Source organism: Buteo buteo, chromosome 5, assembly GCF_964188355.1.
Source record: "Buteo buteo chromosome 5, bButBut1.hap1.1, whole genome shotgun sequence".
NCBI classification, from domain to species: domain Eukaryota; kingdom Metazoa; phylum Chordata; class Aves; order Accipitriformes; family Accipitridae; genus Buteo; species Buteo buteo.
The window spans coordinates 2,698,547-2,725,031 of NC_134175.1; the positions used below are offsets into that span (position 1 = coordinate 2,698,547).

The 26,485-nt window shown below is 35.1% G+C and overlaps 1 protein-coding gene across 4 annotated transcripts in view; it reads right to left on the reverse strand.

Annotated features, from left to right (window-relative positions):
- The window catches only part of PRKCZ (protein kinase C zeta), a 69,918-nt gene that overhangs the window by 35,359 nt on the left and 8,074 nt on the right, over window positions 1-26,485 (reverse strand). For 2 of the 4 annotated variants that reach the window (XM_075027171.1, XM_075027172.1), the window contains exons 4-6: window positions 22,674-22,763; window positions 22,209-22,259; window positions 2,538-2,623 (exon numbers count right to left, since the gene is read on the reverse strand). In XM_075027171.1, coding sequence (XP_074883272.1) covers window positions 2,538-2,623; window positions 22,209-22,259; window positions 22,674-22,763 — 227 coding nt within the window. Of the gene's footprint in view, window positions 1-2,537; window positions 2,624-10,073; window positions 10,195-17,346; window positions 17,547-22,208; window positions 22,260-22,673; window positions 22,764-26,485 lie in introns of those variants that run through there. The other 2 variants (XM_075027173.1, XM_075027174.1) reach the window with 2 other exon arrangements.

Sequence of the window (26,485 nt, forward strand, 5' to 3'; positions counted from 1 at the left end):
GGACTGCTCTGGAGAACACTGGCACAAAATGTTACAAAAGACAAGTTAAAGTATGAAGAATGTTCTATATCTGCACCTATATACTTTAGCAGTGGTAGAACATCAGTAGAAACTTTGCATAATTAAAATTAATCTATCAAGTCTGATGTAAAACCTCTGTATGTTGCACTATTTAATAGAAAAAATACACAGCCTTTTTTATACATGTAACAAAATGGCATTTGAATAAATTAAATCAAAATGAGGACAAATTAAGAAGCCAGACATTCTACTGCTGACTTTAACAGGGCAGGCCTTTAAATTTTTCCAGTGTGTGTGCTGTGGTCATTTTATCCACTTTACCCAAAGTGCCAAACAGCAATCTGAGATTCTTCCATACCAGGAAGTCACCTAGTCTTAGTTATTCCCTCTACACAGTACACAGCTTGCTAACAGAAAAATTACTCATTATTCCCTATCTGGAAATTTTCTCCAGTAATTACTGTAACAAGCTAAGACATTGCAATCTGCACATGAAGTCCTGCGCTCATCCCCCATTTCAGGCTTAGACAGAACTCTGCAACTGTCCCAAACCCACAAAACAGTGAAAGTCTGTTCCTCCCAGCAAACTGCAAGTTAGAGTGCGGTTACTCAGATCCTCAGACTAATGAATCACACAGGGTGTCCTGCCCAAAAGCATTAAGCTACTATAAATCCTTACTAGTAGTATTAGAGGAAAAAAAAAAAAAAAACCAAAAAACAAGGAATGGATCATTTTTAAAAAACATTTTCTGTATTGCCCAAACAAAACTTAACTACATCCCATTCATCTGTACAGCCAGTCCTCCTTGATCAGGAGAAACCCAAACTGCATTGCCCAGGAAAAAAAAATAAAAAAAAAAATCAAACAACATACTGCCTAATACAAGAGGAAGCCTTGGACATCTATAGCCACTTTTTTCAAAATTCCTGGTCCATTAGACTTCCTTCAGCATTCTTGTATAGGTTTGGCAGCAGTAATATTAAGACTAAATAAAATGTCTTAGCCCCTGGAAATGACATAGAAGAAAATAACCTCATTTACTTCAGTCAGATGCAGGGAAACAAGGGGACGAGGGGGTGCGGGGAGGGATGTAGGGGCAGATCCCAAATTCCTTCATTAGTACAGGTATCCCTCTCATACCTCTCCAAAACACATACAAATACATCCATAACAAAGAATTAACCTTTACATTATGTTAAATAAGATTGAAGTTTAGATTCTTGCATGTGTTCATTTACCTGAATTATCTGAAAAAAATTTTAAAGGTTATTTTGAAAAAGGAATGAATTCATAAGGTAATACTCCAGTCGTAAAAATTCAGTCAACATTAAAATCTGGTATCAAATTCAGTACTACATATATGGCCATAACTTATTATTAATTTATACATTTTAATGTCATATTTTACAGTTTATGTCAACTTTATTACTGACTTCAGTTGGATATGGATTGTGTTCTGCCTTTATATGATTTCATACAGTTATAACAAAGTAGTCTCGTTTAAGATTGTTGACAAATGGGCATGCTAATAAGGTTTCAAAGTCTTTATGTGTATATTCACTATTTGCCTAATTTCAATTAAAACATCATTATCTACAACATTATGGATTATTAATGTGGCAGGTATGCATTCACAATGTTTCAAAGAAATATGTTTTAACTATGTAGCAAAGAAGCACAGAAAAGTATACATTTCATACTATAAATTTAAAAACTTGAGTTGGTATACCACATTATACAAATACATGTTATAATTCAGATATATGACATTTTTCACATGTCTAGTGATAAGATACTGAGTTTTAAGAGGCTTTTCCTTCTCTCAATGCAGTTTTTGTGGTGGGAAGCACTAGGAAAAAAAAATACGCTAATTTCATTTAAAAAAAAATGTTACTGCTGAATCAAAATGTTAACTCACCTCACTGTTTTGTACGGAATTCCCAAAAGTGTATACTACATTTGTATATATGCTGCAATACTTAGGCATAATGAGATAAGTGAAGGAGGTGTCTTAGCCTTAAAGCTACATTCACTTGCTCATGTGGATTAAGTCAGATTCTTAACGCAGTTGTATTTTAGCTCAATAAACCAGATATTTTTTTTTCTTAATTAGATTATCTAATACCTCAGATTCAAAACAGTTAAAGCGAACATCAAGAGCTCTAATCTTTCTGAACAACAAAAAGTACCGAAGGTAAAAGATTATGCTAACATGCAATCAAAATCACATAGAATGGAGAGGAAAAAAGCTGCATCAGTTTAAATAGTCACAAAACCAGTTTTTTAGAGGCTTTAAAAACAATTTCCACCAATCATATATTATTAACTCCATCCCAGATTCAAAGACTTTCAAGTTTTTCTGACCTGAATAACACTGCATAGACCGAGAAGTCACATGAATAAGCATCTTGATTTTCCTTTCTTTTCAACACTCAAATACAGAAAAAGCACAGACTGAGAAAACAATTACCACAGAATATTACCAAAATCCAACATTTTATGCAATAGTACTCACTCTGTTAAAACGTTTGGCTTGAAACAAATGCCCATTCACTCGGTACAGCTTCCTCCATCTTCTGGCTCCACGTCGGTAGATTGATTCTAAGAAAGAAATTAAAAAGGTGTAAAGCAGCAGCATGGTAACACAGCAATACTAGAAACACTATGTTAAGCAAGTTGTGACTTAAAACAATCTTGCTTTTCTAAATATAAACGCACAGCTAAAATCCCTGCTGATTTTTTTTTTTTTTTTTTTTAAAGGCAGACGTAAATGACAGCTTCTGCAGGATGTGCTTTCACCACTGCCTCTCCCTTTTCTCTATCCCTGTCTCCCTTTCCTCACATGATCATAATCTTGTTACAGTTTCTTGGCTGCTTGCTGTTCAAGCTCAGGTGAGAGGGACAGATAACTGTTAAAAGAAACAGCTTCCTCTGGTAAAATTACAGTGCTGATCTCACCATGTCACCTTCATGTGTAAACACGTAAAGGGTGTTTGGTGCTAATAATGCTTTAGATATGCAATATTAAAGATGTTACAAGTCTTGAGAGTTACATTATTTGACCTCATTTTCATCTTGCCATTAAACATTATCAAAATATTTCTTCTGTTAGGGAAACACTTCAAGTGCAGGTCTGCGATTATTTCTAATATATTCTAAACATAACAATAAGAAATCATTGAATCTATTTAAGCCAGACTTTCCAAGGGGCCATATGTAACAGTACCTAGCATCTACTCCAAATTACTTTGGTTGCCACTTTTCACATACGTGCAATTTTTGCATGACTAGCTAATTAGAGAATTTGATATTTAATATTAAGTGTTAAAAATGCATTGTGCAACACTAGTCCTATTTAGAGCTACACACAGCTGTAACGGTGACACGGACAACCCCTGCCACATAACCAGGATCAGGAGCTTTCCATAGCAGGCAATACAAGTGGGTCCTGGGTGGAGTAGGGAATACAAGGAGAAAAAGAAGGGGGTCAGTTAAGCAAAAAATTCAGCAGTGATGTTAAAACTGACAACATATTCCTGGTATCAAGAGGAAAAAAAAAAAAAAAAAAAAAAAAAAAGTCAGATTTGGCAAGATTTTCATTGCTGAATAATTAGTTCCAATTACATCTATTAAGAGATTCAAACTTAGGAGTTCTCAAAGTTTACTGTAATATTTAAACTTAACAGGCATATTTTAGACAATGAGATAAGTCTGACACATCCCCTAAAACATTTCCAGGAAAAGTATTTTACACTGTTTTTATGGGTGTTATAATATCCTCTTACTTGAAAAAGAAATGTGAAAGACTAGAATAGCTTTAAAATAATGATATCGAAATAAGAGTTATCTCCAGTAACACGATGAGTTAAGATTTTCCAATACAAAGTTTTATGTATGCCTTTTTAAAAAAAAAATTATTTATACTAGTTATAACGCAGCTTAACCCAGTTGGCAGCTTGTACAAAATATATTTCACCTACTTCAAACAGAAGAAATTAGTAAGTATGGCAGTTTCATAGGGAATGGAGAACTGAACAGCATAGGAAGTATAAATAACTCCCATCTGAGAAGACAACGGTAAAATACACACTTTCACGATATCTTGTGGATGGCTACACATATGTTATATTTGGTACCTAGATACACTGGTTTTGACAACCAACTCAGTTTCATAATAAGAGATTGTATTTGGTCAATATGAAGTGATCCTCACTTCTTCCCTGTCACCTTAACAGGGTCTATCATAGCGCTTTATTTTTCTCTTCTAGAAGAGGTGCAGCTTCTCCCTAAGAATCTGTCAGGAAGTTGAATGGGGTGGGGGGAGTTGTGCTGGGTTTTTTTGTTTGTTTTTAAGCTGAGAGTTCAGTATTACGTTAGCTGTTGACGCTATTCTTTAATCAGTCTAATACAAGTGAAACAATCTATAATAACCAATATAGTATGTAGAAAAATACGTAATGTTAACTAAAGCAGTCCATACAACACAGCGAAAAACATGTAAAATAAAAACTTTGATAGACTTGATTGACAAACATCACTACATTCTGATAAACTGTAAATTTATAATCCTCAGAAGTTAATGCAAAATCATCTTAAAGTTTCATCTTCAATGTTTCTGTCTTTCAATTTTTAAAGTTAAGTTTTAAATACCCACACCTTAAAGATGAAGTCTTTTTTTTCTTTTTATTAAAAACCCCAAACATTTGCACTGTCAAAAGATGCTCCAAGTAGTAAAGAGTTTCTTTGTTGAAAAATTATTTTACATTAATATTGAGCAAGCCAAAACCATAGGCTACTGACATACAACGTGTGAACACTGATTGTAATACCAGGTCTGATTTTAGATACTCTATTTTTGTCCTTCAAAAGCAAGACAAATAAAAGTATTGAAGTTTCTGTGACTCCAGAAATCTAAAGTGCCAAATCCGTAAACATTTATATGTTATTCTATTTGCATGTGCAAATGTTTACTTTGCAAGTGTTTGAAATGGACATTATGCTATTAAATGAACTGTTAACAATCTGGAAAAAAACCAACTTCTCGAAGAAGCTGAAAGACTACATGCCATAGTAGTGGCAAAGATACAGTTACTAGAATAGAGGTATATCGCTTGATAATGTTTGACTCATAACTCTTCAAAATCTGCCAAATACAAACTTTAAAGCAAATTAAAAAAACCCTGCTCTTCCTAAGTGCAAAGAAAATTTAAATGAGATCCTAGCAAAACTGTTGCAAAGTTTTTGCCTATAAATATGCTTAAACACAAATATCAATGAAAAACTGTTCCACCATTTGTAGGATGACTTTTCACCAAGAGAAAAAACTTCACAAGGATTTTTTCCAAAATAGCTAATTGATTCATTAGACAAAGCACCATATGGAGACAACCTAATACATCTGTGTTCCGAACATTAGCTTATCACTGACATGAGGAATATTAAGTGAATGATAAGTTAACGAGCAGCTTGTGCTGAAGAAGTCTGTAAATAAAGGAGCAAGTCACTTCCCTAATTAACAATAAATATTAAATCAAAGTCAGTGTTTTATATCATATACTTGTGAGGCAACAGTCTAACAAAAGCCAAACTTAATATAGCACGGCTTTAAAAAGTAGGAACACCTACAATTTACTGCTACGACTACCACTGATTCAGTGTAGGGTCTAAGGCAAATCGATTCCTATTCCCCGTCTCTAAAAGGGACCAAGGTAAAAAATGACGAAACAGCAACCATTGTAAGACACGCCTTTATATCACAAGTTCTATTATTATTATTACTACACAATAAGATTAAATTTATATGACAGAATAATATGTTCTTAGTATTATCAATAAGAGTATTCATTTTTGTAATCTATATTCAGTCAGTGGCACAAAGTCTAGTTGGAACCCAGTGACTATCAGTGTACTCCAGGGGACAATACCGGCTCCAATCCTGTTCAACATCCTCATTAGTGATCCGGACGGGGCAGAGCATACCCTCAGCGAGTTCGCTGATGATACAAAACCGGGAGGAGTGGCTGATATGCCACAGGGTTGTGCTGCCAGAGAGACCTCGACCCCTGAAGAATTGAGCAGGCAGGAACCTCATGAAGTTCAGGGGTTAAGTGCAAAGTCCTGCACCCAGGGAGGAATAACCCCATGCACCAGTATACTGGTAGAAATATAGAAAGCAGCTTTGAAGAAAAGGACCTGAAACACAGGAGATTCCATCTGAACATCGGAGTGAGGGTGACCGAGCACTCAACAGGTTCCCCAGAGAGGTTGTAGAGATATTCAAAAGCCGTCTGACATGATCCTGGGCAACCTGCTTGGAATAACCTACGGAACTGGACTAAAATGTGTATTCTAAGTATCTAGTAAAGCACTCATGAAAGAGGACATCCTCCCTAAAAATTCACTTAAGGATAAAATGGCAGATTATAAAAAGGAGTTTGGGTTTTTAATATCATTATTATTTTGAAACATTATCAGCTTCAAAAATCCTAACTAGAGCTACACTAGATCAAAGAAACCATCCTGAACAATAAACAGATTCTTAAAATGGCAGTAGGTATGTATCTTGAAAAAAGAAACAATTTATCATCAATGTTCTGTGTGAACAAAGCTCTCACCTTAGTATGCTTTTCACCCCTACACTTCATATGGGAAAAGGATACTTTTGAACCTAAAACAAAATGTTTTGGTACACATTTCCAGAACACTTTAGGATAAAACAAGTAAGGGATTCCATGATTCTTGATAACCAAGAACTAAAACAAGTTTTTACAGCCATGATTGATTCTAGACACCTAGAAAAAGGAATGCAATCACAAAAGCATGAGTATTTAATTACTGTGTTTAATGAGAAGGGCTACTTTTTAATTTATTTTACAGTACACATCAGTTAACTCATTAAGGACTTTGAGTTAGCTGCTTGGAGGCTGAAGGAGATATCATATCCCTAATTAAACAAAGTAATCTTTCCTCTCTGATTGATATTAAAGACAGGCCTTTGCCTAACAAAAAAAATTTTTTAAATATTAATTTTGTATGTGAACAAGTTTAGAGGAAAACTCAAAAGATAATTCAAGCTGCTAACAGGGATAACAAATTTTTATTGGGGAACACAAATACATATATTCTAATTACAATGAAGGTACCAAACTTTATCTGCTTCCAGGACTGGAAAATTGGAGGACAACAAAAAGAGATTGTTTTTCATGTTAAGATTACAAAGGAAATAAAAATACTCAAACTGAATGCCTGAAACAAAATTAACCAGCTGTCTCTACATAAAAAGCAATGTGAAATGACTGTAGCTGTTGTGCAATTCTTCCCTCTGTTGTCAAGCTGTGCAACTACATCGCTAACAGTAATGCACAATGAACCTTGTAAATATATTTAATATTGTTTTTTCAAAGACATTCCCTAGGGTTGGGTTTTTTTCATCTTCTAAAAAATATTGTAGAAAAAGCTTTTAAGAAAAATACTAAAAAAAAAATTAATTGTGGATATAAATGGATATGCAATTTGTCTATTGTTCAGTGTTCATTACAAATTTACTGATCTGCAGAAGATACCCCCCCAATTCAATAATGACCTCCTCAGAACTTAGCAGAAAGGATGTGAACCTTGCCTTTGGAAATGTAACTTGGTAAAGTAAGGAGAAATAGAAGGCACAATTACTTCTCAAGTGACAACCTTCCCAGCACTGGAGAAAAGAAAGAATTTAAAAGACAGGCACAACCTGCCCCCAAGCCCAAAATATTATTTTTTTCATCTGAAAGTTTAGAAATGCTTATATTTTCCAGAACATGTAAGAAACTTCATCAGTTGTCTGAAAAGTGTGGTTTGCACCAATGAATGGCAGTAAGATGGCCACAAAAAAATTATTTCCTCTGCATTTGGATTTACAAATGCAATTCCAGAGTCTGCTTTTATGTGATCAAACTATAATGAAATCTTTTACTATACTAAGCACAGAGATAATTTGCTATTGCTGCAAATCACTTCTCAGAGATTAATGCAACTTGTTTACAGGCCAATTACATTGCCTGCCAGCTGGACAGTATGAGAATGCCCAGTTTTTGTTTTGTTCTTTTAATGTTTTGCTGAGCAGACAAGTGAGCATTCTTTCAAAACCAACTCATGAATTACAAGTAGGAAATTGAAATTGGTATTTCAGATAGACTCTGAATTAGATAAAAAGATTACATATAAAAATAATTACACATAAAGATAGAATAAACTTTGGGAAAGTAAATTCTAAAGAACTTTGATAGTATGTTGGTTCACATATCTGTTACTTAATATGTCCCAAAGAGTTAAATCGAAACAATAAAACTGCTTTCTGAAGCACATAACAGACATACATTGTATGGGATGTGAACTGGCTCCTCTTTTTATTATGAATAAGCTGCTCTGTACAATTGCCATTCCTTTTCAGAAGTTAGAAAAGTAAAAGAGTATCCTTAACAATATATAGGTATTAAGTGCTTTCACCTCTTGAAGTTATTAAAACGGTCAGAAGACAGCATTTTGTTTTTTATTTAATTTAACTTAAATCTGATTAGCAGTTGGGGAACCGTATCCCCGTCCTTCTTTTCTTTTTCAACAGACACTAAAATTAGCTACAAAGTCAGATCAACCTCTATTAAAAAAAAAAAAAAAATCAAGCACAATTAAGATAGCAATGACAAAGGAAGTGTACTACATACAGCATCAGCAGAGAACCAGTAAGGAAATAAAAGTAAGTACAGTTATTATGGAACAGTAATATTTACCCAGCATTTATTGCAACACAGCTAGAATACTCTTTGAATATCCTATTCCCCACTGACTTAGAAGAGGGTCAACTGACTCCCACTTGAGGACTGCTAGGTGGAAAACCTGTCCTCCATACACACTGTTATCTCATGCATGATCTCTTGGCTGCTTGTATTCATATCCTTCTGTTAAAATGGCTCCACGCCATTGCAAGGTGATAAGTCACATTTATGAAGACAATGCCAATAAAAACAGAGCTAACATCTCATTTTGAAGAAGTCTCTGCTGCACTGGTTCTGTATGCCCCTTTAGATCAATCACACCTGTTAAGGCCTTGTGCTCTTTCTTGGTCTCCAAGTTAAAAAGCTCATTATGAATGACAATTAGAAAACCTGGATTGCCTTGTCATTAAAAATACCAATTGCATTCAAAATACATGAGAAAATTAAGAAACAAAGGGATCTAAAAACTATTTTTAAAACACAGTCTTTCACCTTCAAACAAAAAAATATCACCTTATATTCACAGAAATAAAAAAAAAACAAAAAAACAAAAAAAACATTTAGGCAATACATAAGTTGTCATTAAAAGTTCCTTTTAGTTGTGATCAACAGAGGGACTGATCAATCGGAAAAAATATTGTGCTTGAGGCCTCAAGAGATGCACCTCACAGAGACACCCAGTGTGGAAGACTACAATGCATCCTACCAGAATAACAAGCAAGATAGTTACTTCAGCTCTCAGACAGGAGATATCCACGGATTTGACCTAATATCTCTTGAGCAAAAGCAAATAATCAACCGATACTTTAAAAGATATATCTAAACATTTAGTAGTAAATACAGTTTACAGAATTATTTCTTGAAAATTGTAATGGAAATGTAACCCTCCAACAATCACAGCAAACAAATGCACGAGATAACTTGGCATGTTTCTGTCAAACAAACAAACAAAAAATAAATGAAAGACTTTAAAAAAAAATCTCATAACAAGATAGAGCAAACCCCCACATTTTTAATTGATCCAGATTGCCTTAACATCAAGTATAAAGAACTGTAATTGTTTTGGTTAGGCCGCTGAGTGCAGTAAGTCCCACCGCTAAAGTGGCCATCTGTCTGGCTTGGATACAAGTTAGGCGATGCACAGGACAGACAGTTATAACTGGAACCTCATGCAAAACTGAACATCAGCACAGAAAGATTGCACAATTTAACATATCTACATCACATTCAACAATGTTTCTTTTCATTAAAGACTGCTATGCATGTAAGAGTTGAACAGTTGAATATGCTTGCAACGTTACCAAGATGGATAAATCTGGTATTAAACTAGGATGAGAGTAGGATTCTCCAGGTCACTTGGTGGAGAAATTGCAGCAACCTTGGGTGATCCACTTACTTCTGTATTGAATTCTAGAACGCCAACTGTGAAGTCAACCACAGAATTTTAATTCCTTTTTTACTTGTGAGACTAACCATTATTAACTAATCACTAACTTTTAAGCATACAGCTCGGTGACTAACAGCCCAGAGTTTACTCATACCTTATTACCTAGCCAAAGCAAAAATGTTTGTCAATTAAGTGAAAACAAATTTGGTATTCATGCACCAAGACAGCTGTTTGCTGAAAAGTGTTGATTTAAGTATACAATGATACATTGACCTGTATACAGGGTCTATAGAAGTTTTTGTACTCTTTCCAGCATACACTAATGAACTTAAATTTTCATTTTCTTTGGAAGGAGAGTAATTATTTTGGAACCAAATGCCAAAATATAATAGCATTACAGGACAAAATAATAGAGGAGAGCATTATTTTAAAATCCTTCTTAACCAAAACCCCCAAGAATTTAAGATGGCTGATGTACAGGAAAAATGGTATCACTAAAAATATTTTAAAGTGGCTGAAGGTATTTATGCTTTCAGTATCCAAAAGACACTTCATTACTTCACAAGGCTTTTTCTTACTGCTTGTTTAAGAAATAACTCGGAACTCGAACACATTTTTCTACACAAGGGTCACATCTTTTCTATAAAGATCCTAATTTTGCAATCCGCAATCAGAATTTTATGATTTTGTGGAATTTATCAGACATACTTGAAAATAACATAGCAAAGTACACAGAGTGTCACTCAAGAAATCCTCACAAATTCAGTTACGGTATGCTACTCCAGGAGTGAAGATGTCCCGATTATGAGGATCTCTGTGCATGTCAGTGATCACAATCTGTTGTATGTCCTTCTCAGCGTCTCTTGCTGACATGTATGGATTTTGCAAGACTGTCCCTAACACAGGATAAATGATGCTGTATTTGTTGCTCTAATTTGAAAGAATATGTTATGAAAAGGGACAGAAGACAATTGCTGGTGGATCCATACTTCTGAAGGTGATTAATATTTTCGTTTAGGAAAGAAAAAGTTCAAATTTTCCCTTCTCTAACATGGCCCTCTATGCAATTTTAAACTTTACACCCTTTCATGATGTGTCTCCTGTCTACAAAACCACAGTGGTTACCTGCACCACAAAACCAAGCCTGCACTGCATTATAATAAAAGTCCAAAAGGCTTCTTTTGATGACTGCATCTTAGTGTCCCAAAATAAAAATCACTTCCATTAAAAGATTTACTACAATGAAAACTGCATTTAATGTTCTATTAACATGAATTAAGATCTGCATTAAAGTATTTTTTAATCAAGCTGAAAGAGTACTGAACCAGTACTTAGGTAAATTAAATAATAAAATTTAAATAACTTAGGACTCAAGTAGATCAAAATGAAGTTCTGAATATTTAAGCGTTCTGTAGCAAAATAACTTCAGCAGGAGATGAAACATTTCTTTAGTATTAAACTCCATTTATGCAACAGAGACCCCTGAGCAGTATTCTACTTACCCGAACTAATAAACTGGCACCTTTATGTAGGTACATTTTTATCCACACATTGCTCATTTTTCACATTTGCAAATTTTACATCTTCAACTAAACCTCTATAATTTGTATTTAGCAAGCACTTAATGCAACAAAGCCCAGATTACTGAAGCAGAACACATTCGTCTTTTCCAGTCTACACCTGCAACCACTTTGCAGGCCACTTTTTTTTTAAAAAAACAAACTTCTATGTCTTAGTGCATACATGAAGTACTACTTTCTATTATAAATAAAAGCCTGGTAACAGAAAGCCTGTCTTCTATACAATCTGAAATTACTGAAGGCTGCAAACAGAAGCAAGGAGCAACCCAATGAAGTTTCCTGCAAGAATTTGGTTCTACTTTATATTATCAGTAGCCTGCATGATTTAAGACTTGCTAGGGAATCTTAATCTAGACTTGACACCACATATTTTCTAGAACAAGTTAATCCTTTGAGTACACGATTCATATCTATTGGTAGCTAAAAGGGATGAGAATTCCAGTTCTTTTTGTGACTGAGTTCGACAACACTCAGAAGAAACAGAATCCAGTTTGTTGAAGTGTGATCAGTTAAAACTTGGTCAGTACAAATTTTCACCTAGTCTCATTTTTTATCCTAAATGGCAAGTTGTAACATGTCTATCGAAAAGGTTGGAGGGAAAAAAAAAAAGCTAACTACTGACAAATCCTCTAGAAAACATTTTAGAAGACTTCATTTTAAAAGCCCCACTTCTTGTCCTGTAGGAAACTGATTTCGCTTAATTTGTGCCATACATGATTTTTTAATTAATTGTATCATATTTCATCAGCTGTCTTTTTATACATTGAAGTCCTAGTCTTGCTCTCCTTGCATTGAAACCTTTCCATAGATTTGGCTGTGGCCCAACTTGTACACCTGATTTTCCCCTTATTTCAGTTACCTGTACAACTCTTTGTATTTTGAACCGCTATTGAAAATCAAGCTGATCACAGAACTACCACATTTCCAGAACCTGTGCTCAGAATGAAATGGAAATTAAAATTAGCTACTACCTCCCCCCCACTTAAGCAATGCATTTACCATGGGCTGTTCGTAACTACTTCTCGTGAAAAGCATGGAGTTCCTATTTTTTAGATTGTTACCATTTGTATTAAATTGATGTTATTTCTTAAGGTTTTTTTCCAGTGCACATCGAATTACTTGGTTTGCCTTCAAGTGATAGGTATCAACATCTATTTGATTAGATGATCACTAAAAATGCAAAACTGTTCAAAAAAACCCACCAGCTATTCAAAATGGATTTAACATTTATTTCAAATTCATAAAGCTTTTATACGGTGGCCTTCACAGTGCCCTTAAAACCATTATGTGGTTCCTACAGTCTCAGTGTTAGGACACATTTTCTGAGTCAAGCTATTTTCCTTCACAGCATGGTTCCATTGCTTCAGCTTATGATCCACTCAAACAGTTCCATTTCCCTTCCCAATGTTTACATTATTCCAGTATTAGAGGAACGACAGAAACTCAGTTTAGCTATTACTTCATAAAGGTGTACTTTATCTTTCCTAAGAAACCAGACTCCTGAGCATATTTCTCTGAATTCTTTCCAATTTAATCAGTTGTCTGCTAATATTATACCCAGAAAAGTATGCAATACCTCAGTATGACAGAGGACACTATTACCTTGCAGCAGGACTCACTCTCCAGATCTACTGCTTTTCAGTCTGACAGTTTTGACACATCTGTACCTCACAGTACCTTATTCTGCTTCTTATCAGAAGGAAAGCAAGTCGAAATTAAGTGCACATAGTGTCCATTCTTATATCACAATTTGAGTTCTATGAATTATGCTCAGTTTTTATCATTCAGTAAATAAAACTAATCTCTGAGAGATTCTCCCATTGGTACTTTTACTCCTAATTTTCCTCATATACTGTGTGGATATAGCATTTATACATTTCATAAGTATAACATAAGAAGTAGAGTTTGCAGCAATGTAAAGTATCACTAAACTTATTATTTAGTGACAGTAGCTAGATAAAAACATCTGAATATCTTCAGGAGTTACTCATCATAACCATTAATATTCTGGATTAAATTATTATAAACTAATTCTAACAGCAAACTGAGTAAATCTTCCAGCTTAGTTAATTCTTTTATGATGCAGAGAATTACTGTTTCCCAAGAAAGCAACCTTCCATCCTAGAGCTTCTCATCCTTATAGGGAAAAAAATTGCGTACCATACAGTCTTATGTACCTGCCCTTTCATCTGGTTTGTCAATGCAAAGCTATAGTGTTTAACATGTTAAAGAAAGCATGTTTAAATCTTTCAAATTAGTGATGGTATTTGTCTTTCAGCTTTTAGAAGGGGGCTTTCCACTCACCTCACAGAGGAAAGGAAGATAATTGTACCAGATCTGCAAAGTTTACAAACTGCTTCCCACCTAAACCCCTTTTGACTTCTACTGTGCTCTCCATTATCTGTGTATAATACGAGATCTGCTGTGTAAAATCATTTTATGATAGCTATTCCTTCTAACAAGTTTCAAGTAACATTGAGATAGCTTGTAGTGCTATTGTTAAAAACAATGATTGCACCTTGACATTAATGGATAAGTTCCAATCCCAGACCTATTGTTTCAGGCTCTACAATATCAATTTTACTCACTGCCTGCCTGAGGTTTTCCTTCCTTTCCAATCCCTATGGGTAAGAATAGTTTTTATCAGAGTTGACAATCACAGGGCATCTGTACCTGCTTTACTGAAGAATGCAGTAGATAACCTAAATTATAGGAAGAAGCATATAATAATATCACTATTATTAGAAAGAGCATGTTATTGTAAAAGTAAAGAGGACTGTACTAAAATCCTGGAGTTTTGCCTTCAAATAGTTTGTTTCCTTTTCAATATTTCCCCAGCTAATAATTAAAGGACAAGCACATACAGATGCAGAAGAATCAGTAATGGAACTTCAGAACTACAAATGAGGCGCTTTCCAGTCAGTATTGAGGATCTCAGTTTTTCATTTTTCCCACTACCCAAGTCACTACCTTCCCCCTCTGGTTTAAGGGCAGAACTGCATAGTCTGTTCCACACTTAACTCTTGCACTGACAGTGATGATTAAGACTCACATGCCTGTTCTGAAAACAACCCTTTCAGCATGCCTGAATTTAGCTGCTTTTTGCTTTTTTACTTCAGAAGATTTATTTACCATCCAGATTTGTACTGACAGCAAGTCTTCAGAGGCTAGCCAACTGCTGTCACTACTTAGTCTTACAAGGCTTCACTTCTGAAGTGCTCTCCATTTCAAATTAGCAGCACCCAAAATCTCTCACAAAATCTGGTTTCCTACACAGCAACTCAAAAATCCAAGAGATAAAGGCTGAAGAGTCCATTTATCTGCCCTGCAGGCCTCTACTGCTATTTCTGTGGCTCAGTTAAATATTAAAAACCATAACCCGCATAAAGCAACTAATTTTAAAAAGTATTACACAGAATCCCATGTATAATATATAATTAACCTTGACCATATCATTTAAAAGGTTACACATTAAATAGCTCTTTCAAGCCACTGAAACAGACAGGCCTAACAAAGGTTTAAGAGGCTCACAGACGTCCACTAATTCCAACAAATAACACAAAAGGCTTAATCACCTTCTTGCCAATTTAGTTACCCCAAATGCCTGTATATGAAAAGTGGATTTACCAACTTATGAGAACTATATAGATTGGAAGTATGAGACATTACACGGGAATGGAGCTAGACATTACATTCAAGAGAAGTTTTCTAAAACCAGATGACATCCTTCCTGCATGATTATACTGTATTCTGAGCAATAGCTAAGAGGGGTGTGTGTGGAATAAAAAAAAACAAAACAAACAAACAAAAAAAAACCACAACCACAATACAAAAAAGCCACACACACTATTTGTTATGACACTTAAAAAACTAACCCAAGCATTCCTTATTCCATTGTATTTTTAGTTTATAGTTTCCAAATTGGTATACAAACATCTGCTAAGACATCCAGTATCTTAAAGTAAGGTAAGATATCAAAGGGAGGCCTAGCTCTTTATTCTTCACTGGATGTTTCATAGCTAAGAAAAATGTTGAAATTATTTTAGAATTAAAAACATTAAATGATTATAAGCAAAACAGACCTTTAACTACAATTCTGTTTTCAGTAACTTACCCTGTCTCATAATCTGTATGTGTATTTTTTCAAATATGTCACATAGGAAAAAAACCAAACATGGTACACAGTTAAGACAGAGGAATAGATTTCAGGTATTCTTGAGAAACTATGACACAGCTATTTTCAATTCCTAAGCAACAATACATCTTACATCAAAAATAGTACAATTTTCCCCTCTGTCAGTTCAATTACTAAAAACCAGGAGAGGGTTACTAGCAGTTTCAAAATTGCCTAATTATCCAGTGCAATCCAATCTATGTCTTCAGAATAGTCTCTATAGTCGCAATAGTTCCTTTCTTCATTGGGGGATGAAATTGGTTCACGTGCTCTGAATAACCTAATCACTACTGCCAATACAGTAACAGATGAAGGGAAAAACCTGCCTTATGAGCTAGAAAAATATTTACAGGCCACACTACTGTAGCAAGAAGCCTTTTAGAGCTATTTTGTAGTATAAGGCAGAACATAAAGCAAAATCAAATACCTATACCTAAAATAAAATAGGTCTCAACAATAATTAGGTTAGTAAGATACCTCTACTCAACCCTATGACGAAATTTTCAAGAAAGACGGCTTGGGGAAAAATGAAGTCCAAACACCTAATGCTAAAATACTGAGCAGATAAACAAAGAGCATAAGAGACATCCACAACACAGTGTAATCATTACCAAAAAAAAAAAAGCAGCAAAATCAGCCAGAAATATTAGATAATAAAAACATTAGCCTACTGTCATACGAATGCCATAGGCACTTATACATTAAAAACATATTAATTCTCTTCTGTGAAATTATTTAAAGGTTTCCTAGTCTGCATTCTTCTATTTAATGAAACCAAAAATTTGTTAGCACTAGCTACCCAAATCCAAGATTAATTTTAACATTAAATACACAGAGCTATTTGTTCAGATATAAAAATGCAGAAGTGTACTAGCACAGTTTATTCTGACAATATTAGAAACTAAGTAAGCCTTAAATCAAAACAAGTATTTCACAATTAAAAAACATCCATCTAAGACAATCCACTAAACACAATTCAACAAAAAGGCCTCAGAAAACAATGCTTCTAAATCGTTAGTCTTTACATCAGCAGTCTTACAATAAACAGGCCCTGAACACATACCGTCAGGGTTTTTTGGATACATTTCTTTCATTAATCTCCAATATTAGCAGCAGCAGCATCACTCACTCTTCTGTTCTTTTCCTCCTAAAATACATTCCCCAAGAGTCCTTTCAATGCAATTTTATCAGCATTTCTGAGAGGTCTCTCAGCCACATCCCTACGCACAAGAGGCAGCAGGAATCTCTGCATTTGTAACAATCTATGGCTGCAAAGGAGGGTGGTAGGCAAAGCAACTGTATCATAACCAAAATGCTGAGTTCTATTATCTACTGCACCACACGTACACACATACTGCATCAATGGCCTCAATTCATAACAGCAATCACAATGATGATACATAAAATCTACAGAAAAAGCATGCATTACTCACTGGGTTTTATTCTTTAGCTTCTTCAGCATGTAATTCTTTACGCTTTACAATGTAGTAGGTATGAAATGAAACATTTTCCCTTTATTCCACTGATGCCGCTGTTTGAATACCATTAGATACCAAGGACAATAGGCAGGATCAGCTCGAACATTAAGAGCAAATATTTAATGGAAGACTGGTTACCCCCGTCTCTCCCTTTCACATCTCTGCCTCATGTATCCAGGCACGGGTGGTACTGGCTCCCTTGAGAGGCTGTAGCTAGCAGCTGAGGCACAAACTAAAACATGGCATGGATGTCAAGGAGCTGATGTCACAAAAACAAGTATTTCTCTGATAAAACCGGCAATTCCATTAGGGAAGTCCTACAAATCGATAGAAATTGTTCAGCTGAACATGCTTTGTTATACAATGCACTGCAGCACCAAGAGCGATAAATCAGATCAAGATCTGCCAGTGTAAATAAGCTGAGACTACAATAACTAAGTTATAAAACTGCCAATCAGATACCGTGCTTTGTATCAGGGTATCAGGAAGGCTATCACTTATGAGCACAGAGGAGAAATACACACCTCAACATTTCAGAAACAACCTTCTTTAATATCAATTCCAAAAGAATAGCTCATCTGCTAAAAAACTAGAAGTATTTTTAAAGACGAGAGACTGGCCTAAAAGTCTGCCATCTTTATCAGGAAACATTGTGATAAAGTATCCAAGGCTCCAGTCCAGCAGATGCTAGAAACGCCTACGAGGGGTCACATTCAATATCTGGGAAGAGATGCAAGATGTTTTAGAAATCCTGCCACCTCACCCACATAGCAGCACTGCCATTCCCGTCTGTGGGGATGGGTTAACTGTCTTGCTGAAGGTAAAAGGTTCTGTTTCTGCAACAGCAGCGGTACATTTATAATGGGAGCTGGGTCTGGCAGGGAGAAGAGAAAGTGCAAAAATTCAGGAGCAAAAGGAGTACAGAGACAATGCAAGTTCAGATGCTGGGGACTGTGCAAATTCTCTCTCACAGACAGCATCACATCAATATAAGGTAGGTTCTTCAAGCACAAAAAGAACTTTTCTTAAGGCATGCAAATAGAACTGAAATATTAGTCAGATGGTTTATTCCAGTAATGGATTACATGCATTTATTTCAAGCTTTGCTGGCTGGTACAATCTCAAAACCCTATCAATTTCACAAATGTCCAGGACAGCCTGCAACCGTATTACTAGATTTCAACATAAATGCAAAACATTCAGGATGTATTTCTGCACTCTTCCTCCAAAGCATTATTGTTTTCAAGGAACTGGAAAGAAAAACCTATAATTCTACAGAAATTCACGACAAAATACTTGCAATTCAGAAGATCACATACTATTAGAAATAGTCACTCTATGAACAAGTCTGAGCAATACATTGCAAATGAAATTATTTTGCAATTGAATAGTTTTGTTTAAAAATTCCATTTCAAACTGTCTACAGTTCTGTAACAAACTAGAAGTCTACACTTAGAGACTGCTAATTTAAGTAGAAGCCCATTTTGGACAGAGCAATTAGTTAACTGTTTATTTGTCTCTGGAAATAACTTGAGGCAAACTCACAAGTTCCACAAGCTCCTTTATAGTGTAAACATGATGCTCTAGAAAACTGCATATGTGATATCCTCATTTTTTAAAAGGATTTCCTATGAACATAACTATGGTGATAAAGCCAAGTAAAAAAAGAATTTGAAACATAGCGAATATTTTCTGAACAAAGGACAATATTTTGGTCCTGTCAAAATAAAGAGTCCTCTCAATAAACCGTATATCACCAATATCAATAATATTTCCATATAGTCTAAGTGCAACGCAGGTATTTGTTGTATACCTTTAGCCAACAAGCAATAACACTGAATACATTAGTTTATGCTAAATTAGCACCAATACAATTTAATACGTCTGTTGTAAAACAATTTGAAAATAATTACAACTAGGCCACAATACCAGATTTCCATGCAGGCCCCATGGATGCAAAGAGGCAATATGCACTGAATTAATTCATTAAATTATGAGAAACCTGACTTACCAGGTTACTTACAAATCACTTACCAAGCACATCCTACTAAACAAGACTTTTTAAACAATCAAAGTATGATTCAACATGACCTGTAAAACCACGTAGGGAGAAATACCCTACAGACGGAATAACCAGGTCAACTGAGTCACATTAATCTATGTGCTTCTGTAGTTCATCTCATGGTTTGAGATAACTACAGCATCTAACAAATTAACACAAAAAACTTTTATACTAAAATATCTACACTTTTAATGAGATCATTAAACTGCAGTGAACTTTATCATTCCACATTATTTGCGCAGACACTCCTTTAAGCAACAGCCTTTTCTCTCCTCCAGTTAGCTTACTCTTCTTGACAGTATTTCACATAAATTTGCTTCATATTTTCACAAACAAGGGAAAATAATTCTATTTGGGACTATCACCAGTCGAGGTTGGTACCACATGAGTATTTCCTCCTTCCCTCTTTAAAAAGCTATGAGAATGGAAGCAGAGCTAGAGTCAGCTGGTTCTTTCGGTTCTTGTATTGGGAAAGCAGAGCAGCATGGATGCCCATATGAGCTCACTCCACACAATTTTCATCCAACAAGTTAAAAGCAAGTTAGAAAAAGAAAACAAATAGGTTTCAGCATGTTGTGAAATACTCTCAAATACTGTAGGGATGCCAGACTTGGTTGTTCCATTGTTAGTTGCAGAATTAAGGGGGGAGCTACCCCAAAGTTAGAAATTTAAATGAAGTCAACTGTTCTGTCTTCACTGAAAGACAGCTGTTTCACAGAACACGGTCTGAAGACCTATGATCAAGTATTAACACTTCTTTATCTTTGGCATCAAAATCTGCCTTGGTAGAACATTGCAAGCATTCTAAGGCTAGCTAATCCCTAAATTTCATCACTTCCCTTTTACTGTAATTCTCACAAAAGACAAAGGCACACAAGACACTGAACTACCCAAACATCCTAAAACATCATTACCAAAGTAAGTTTTGGGAAAAGTAACGAGATCCAGGGAAAAACAAAACTTCTACTGTTGCTAAGATCATTTTCTGTAGATACAGAAGTTCAATTTTTGCCTGCTGATGCAAACCTGACACTGTTCCAGGGAAGAGATTCAGCTTAGGACATAACACCTTCCGTAACTCAGGTCCCAGAAAAAAGCAGTGTTCCTTGTATACAATTCACATCAAGAACACATTTAAATCTACAGAACTAAGACCTCTTTTTTCCAAAATGATCATGAAACTTGAGCCTGAAAAAAATTTCCCATAGATATTTTCAATCTGTTAAGCTAAACTGGAAAGCGACAGCATAGCAAAACCTATGTATTTTCAACATACAGTAAAACATAACTACACAGTCCTCACTTGAATTTTAACTCATGGGCAAACAAGTATTGAAATTAAGTCTTATTTGCTTGCACATGCAGTAGAAGTATGATACAGCATGATACAGCAAAAGGGACTGGTTGCCCATTTCCTTGTTGAAACTTGAGCAAAATTAATAAGAAACCCACTGAGCTACTACTCTGATAGATACAAGGAAGTACACAAACAAGAACATGGCATGAAAACAATCAAGATATATGGGAAATAATATACTGCCAACAGCTACACAAATTCTTGCTTGGCTCACCCTAAAAATAAACTGGAAAGACCACAGATATCATCATCTTCCTTCTGGAAAAAAAATGAAGTGTCTCAAGGAAAATAATTTCTTTAACAGTTCTAATCAGTGTAGAACACAGTCTTTATTTCCTCTAATTGGCTGAACAAGGACAGCAGATAGCATTGCACGTTTACTCTCCTTTCTTTCTATAAGACAACTTTAATAACCTAGTCACAATGTAAAAACTTTTCTGCTTTTTACATTTAACCTTTCACCTACTGTAGTTTAAATGTAAAAAATCATATTTAAACTGTAATATTTTGCTATTTATTCCACCTCACTCCATCTTCTAAATTTCAGTAAAAGTTCTCAATAGAACAATTATTAGTATATTAGTATTATTTCTCTAATTAAAAACACTATTCACAACTATTGACCACTGCATTACACATTTTTTAGGCAGTCTGTCATTGTAGATCCCAATCAACTAAGTAGTCTTCTCCTAGTATGCATTACTTGCTTTTATCAGCAATTAATTTTACCTGCTCTTGTATCTTCCAAAGAGAAAAGCAAATGTCCTTCAGTTAGCTTTTACTCTTACTACTGTGACTAGCCAAGCATCATCTGGTAAATCTGTCACCCAAATATTCACATTCCTTTCCTTAACATTTACAAAGATATGAACTAATGTACTGATGACATCCCTCCATGATGAAAAGTGACTCTATACCTATTTAATCATTCTATCCCTGTGCAGTTTAAGTTACTGAAATACAGATAAACCATATCAATCACGTATCCTTCCTCTGGGGGGTTATCTACCTTTCACAGATGTTTTTTAGAGATTAATAGCCTTTTTATGAAAAAGGCTGTATCTCCCCCTTCTTCAGTACATCACTTCTTTTCCCTGCAAGTTAAGAAACCAAAAGAACTACAAAAGCAAAGGACCACATTCAAATATGCATCTAAAATCCTGATCTCTTTTTCTCCCGATATATCAGTATTAATCCTCAGAAACATTAGAACATTACTACAATGCTGATCTACATAATTTCTCTGTTGATAAAATATTGAGCATTTTACATTCTACCAAGAAACAACAGAACAGATATACATGTACTTAACACTAGATTATGAAAATCTTTCAATATATTTCTTTTCCATGTGACTGAAAAAATTAAGTTAAAAAATGATAACATTTTAGTACTCACTGTCTTCTCCTGGACAAGGCATGCCAGGTTTCTCTGGAATACTTGGGAAAACTAAAACAAAAACATTAGATTTTTTAAGTGAAAAGACTCTCAGGAGTACTTTTTCTTTGATTCTTGGGTATATTTACACAAAGACAGTTTCTGAAAGCCTTTAAATAATTCTGCGTGAGAAATGACGGAATCAAAATTTGGTTCCATACTGGCAAGATCTTAATACTTCACTACAGCATTAACAAATCTGTGCAGTATAGAACTTGAGGTTCTCTCAAAGCCTACTATATAGTTTCAGCTTTGTGCTCCACACCCAAAAGAACATTTCTTTCTTAAAACATCAAACTATAGGGCATCAGCTACATAGAGAAGAACGTTATCTTACAGGCAAAGGAATTGTTCCAATCTCACATTTAAGCAGCTGTTAGGATTATCAATAAATGCATATAGGTTCTTGAACTATGTAATACTTGCCATGAATAATCAGCCCTTCATCTCTGTTTTGACAATACAAACGGAAGGCTTCTTCCAGTTCCATCTGAGATGAGATGGTACATGGGTCACCTAATGAAAAAGCAACACATAGGCAAATTTACAAGTGAAAAATCAAGTGAAGAATTTAAATTAGTAAGAAATGTACCAGCCTCCAGGATTGCTTTTCTTTCAGTCATTTGATATTAAGCTGATATTTTGGATTCCTTCTGATTTTATCAAAACTGAGTAGATAGAAATATACCACATTGGTTTGCAAGGAGACAACAAAAGTGAATACATATGCTTAAAGATCTTTAACACTCAGCAAAAAAAAAAAAAAAGAGGCAAGATCACTTCCTAGTAACCTGAAAATTTAATTCAAAATTAATTTATGCTTTGTTAAAAGGCCCATTCTCTTACTACCTTATCTTCATTTACTGCAGAACCATGATACAATAACTTAAAAGTTACAAAGGTTGTCATCACAGATAATGTCCACGTATTTGGAACATTTATCTTTTTGTAAAAGAAAAATGCACAACTCGTCTTTAACAACTCCTTTAAGCACTTTGCTGCAAGACAACTAGCTAACCTCTGCGAGGTACAGAAGTTTCATGGTCACTCCCCAACTTATTACTAAGTATTGTAAACACTGTGCTACCTAAAGTTCTTGGTTTTATGAAAGTAATTACATTGATGATATCCTGTAGCACTCCACGCACTTCTGGCTCCAACTCTTTGCTGCAATAGCTTGCCTATGAACGATGCAGCAGATGAGTTTCCTATGCAGTGCTCCCTGCAACCTTCCCCCAGAATCCTTTTTTTTTTTTATTCCAGTCAAATCAGCCTCCCTGTCAGTGAAGACTTCCACAGTTTTTTTCATAACACATTGTTTTTATTAAAGTCATTTACTGTTGAGATTGTATCTTTTCTAGTGCATCTTTCTTTCCTTCAGTGATGCACAAAACCCTACATCTTCACATCTCACTATTGAAAGAGAATCTAGCAAATACCATAAGCTGAGACATGTTAGAAACATCTGTACATTTATTCAACCATATAGCAAATTTCCCACACTGCACAGGCTGTTTTAATACTTGTTTCTTCAAACCTTCAGCAATATCTTCTATGCATCTTCCAACAGTATTTTCTGACAAAGGAATGCGTTTCCATTTGTCACCATTTTGTTTTCTGTATATTATTCCAGCCATTTTTACCATGACAGGAAGAACAAATGTTTCCCCAATGGTATGCAGCTTTTTGCCTTCTGCTATTAAGTAAGAAGCCTCAAAACTGGCTTCTAAAAATTTAACAAAGTTTAGTGAAGTTTTGTAGAATACCAAACTGAGTATCACAAGATTTAAAACATCAGTGAAAAGATGTTTTAGTCTTGTTCTGGATACTTAGTTTTTAAACGTCTTGCTAATCATGATGGCTTCATACTATCTTTATCTATTACGTCAAAACACAACATACACTTAGGGTGAGGTTCATCATTAAAAATAGTGGATGTAAATACATATTTCAAATACCGGTCTTGGTAATTTTGAATCTTTTTGACTGACTTCTTGTCAGATCTGATTAGACAGTCATTATGTTTACCCTGTTGTGTGGCTGACAGTTCATACTTAAGAGTAGGAGAAACGTCAGCTCCACCATTTCCTTGTTGTCTGCTCGTGCTCACATTATTAGCATTACCTTGTGAGAGTTATTTTAGTTAAAACTAGATAATTAATCCATAAATCCACTTAACCAGACACACGTAAACTGCAGTGCGTCACAATACACTGAAAGCGACCAAAGAGCAAGGGTGTCACTCTCAACCCCTGCAACTTTGTGGAACACCCACTCTTCCCACAGCACACCTTGTCCACCATGTGACACATGACCATATGATAGACGGGCTAAGTGATGACACCAGTGTCGAGCCACATATTAAATCAAGTAAAGCTTAATTTCTTATTTTAAAAATCTTATTTTTTTTAAAAAGATGCACACCAGGGTGCATCTAGCCCTCTTTGAAGGCCACTGCTTTTGATGATCTATAAATACTGCAACAATGCAACATGAAAGACAAAAGTATTTGTACTGCAAATCAGCAATCCATTTTCCTTATATGTTCATGGAATTTTATCACGAGTGAGTTATAGTTCAAACATTTTGGATCTTGTCAAAACCAAAGAAACACTAAAAAAGCCCACCAGAAAATTAATTTTCTTCAGCTCTTTGGTAGGTTTTCTTTATTCATTAAGCCATCAGCAATTGTTTGCTTTAAGTTAGTTCAAAGAGAACATCTGTTTGTGCAATCAGTCAAATGAACTTAAATTACATGTGGCAATAAGAGGAAACATTCACTCATACGCACAAATAGGATAACTCATAAAACCTGTGAGGATTGAGGGCAGCCAAAACAGCAGATTGGTTGAAACTTAACAACTCAGAATCAGGAATTAGAAAAAGGGTTGTACAGGTATGTATTTAACCAAGACTAGAAGAAAACACTTGTTAGAACTGCAACTAAAAAAAGAAAATAATTGTTTTAATTTAAGTAAACCACAAAAAGCCAATGCAACAGATATCCAAACCAAGAAATAGTTAACAGGAATCATGTCTTAAAATACTCCAACTCAAAACTCCTGAGGTTTTCTTCTTTCCTGCAATAATCTTCCTTTTATTAGCAGTCATGCAGTTCAAATAGCTAAGCACATGCAATGTAATTATTCTCCACGCACTTCTGATCAGGTTACTTTTTATTAGACTGCCATGAAGCTGAGGGTTAGGAAACTGAAGTTAGTACAGCTGCCTCTGTCTTGGTAATCAGAAGAGGAAAATTTAAAAATAATTGATACTACTCCTTGGTATATAAAGGACTGAGTCTTCTATCACTACAGGTTACCTCCTTCCTCAATCATTATTCTGAGATTCCATTCACCCACCAAACAATGCTACTCGGCTAAGAGAGTGGCATAGGCTATCATTAAGAAAACAAAACACATAATTACAAATCTTAGCCAAACCAATTTAGTATTTTTTCATTTTTCTGCATTCAGTTCTAGGGAGTTCTGCTGCAGACCATGGCTTTGGCAAGGTCCAACAGGAAAATAAGCGAGCACCTGTGCAGTTGTATAATTGTATAGTAGTTGTTCTCAACCTACTAGGTCAACAGCTCGGCCCACCATGAGTTACAGATACACCACACGCCTGTTAAATCATAAACAGACACATACATTCCAAAAGGAAGCAAAAAAAAAGTAGCAAAGGCACTCAGTGTCAAGTATCACCATTTCACTACTACTCACAACAACCAGAAGGCCCTAACTTAAGGCTGCAGAGAACTGCCACATTTTATGGCAGAAAGAAATATGCAAACCCATCTCGCAACGTGCCAATATTTGAGACCCTGTAGGAAGGGCAAATAAAAGGTAAGTTTCTCTCACACACAACTGTTTGTGGAGGAATAATGATAAACTGCTTTATATCTGAAGATAACTTAGAACAGTAAGATCTGGCAACGTCCACCTTTCCTGCAGGAACAGCATAAGAAAGAGGCTTTCACAACAAATTGTTTTTACATGATTTTACCAACTCCACATTCCACAAAACCAAAAGTTTACACTCTTTTTCCCAGATATGAACCCCTCTCCCATTTTCTTTTTCTGGGCATTTTCCCCACCACAACAGCAGAAATACATCGTTTCCCTAAGTTTTTATTTAATGCCTATTATCTTTGAAAAATGGTGCTCTGAAGTATCAGTCAAGTGGAAGAAACATAAAACCAAATTCAAGTCACCTTTGTTTCATGTTTGGTCATT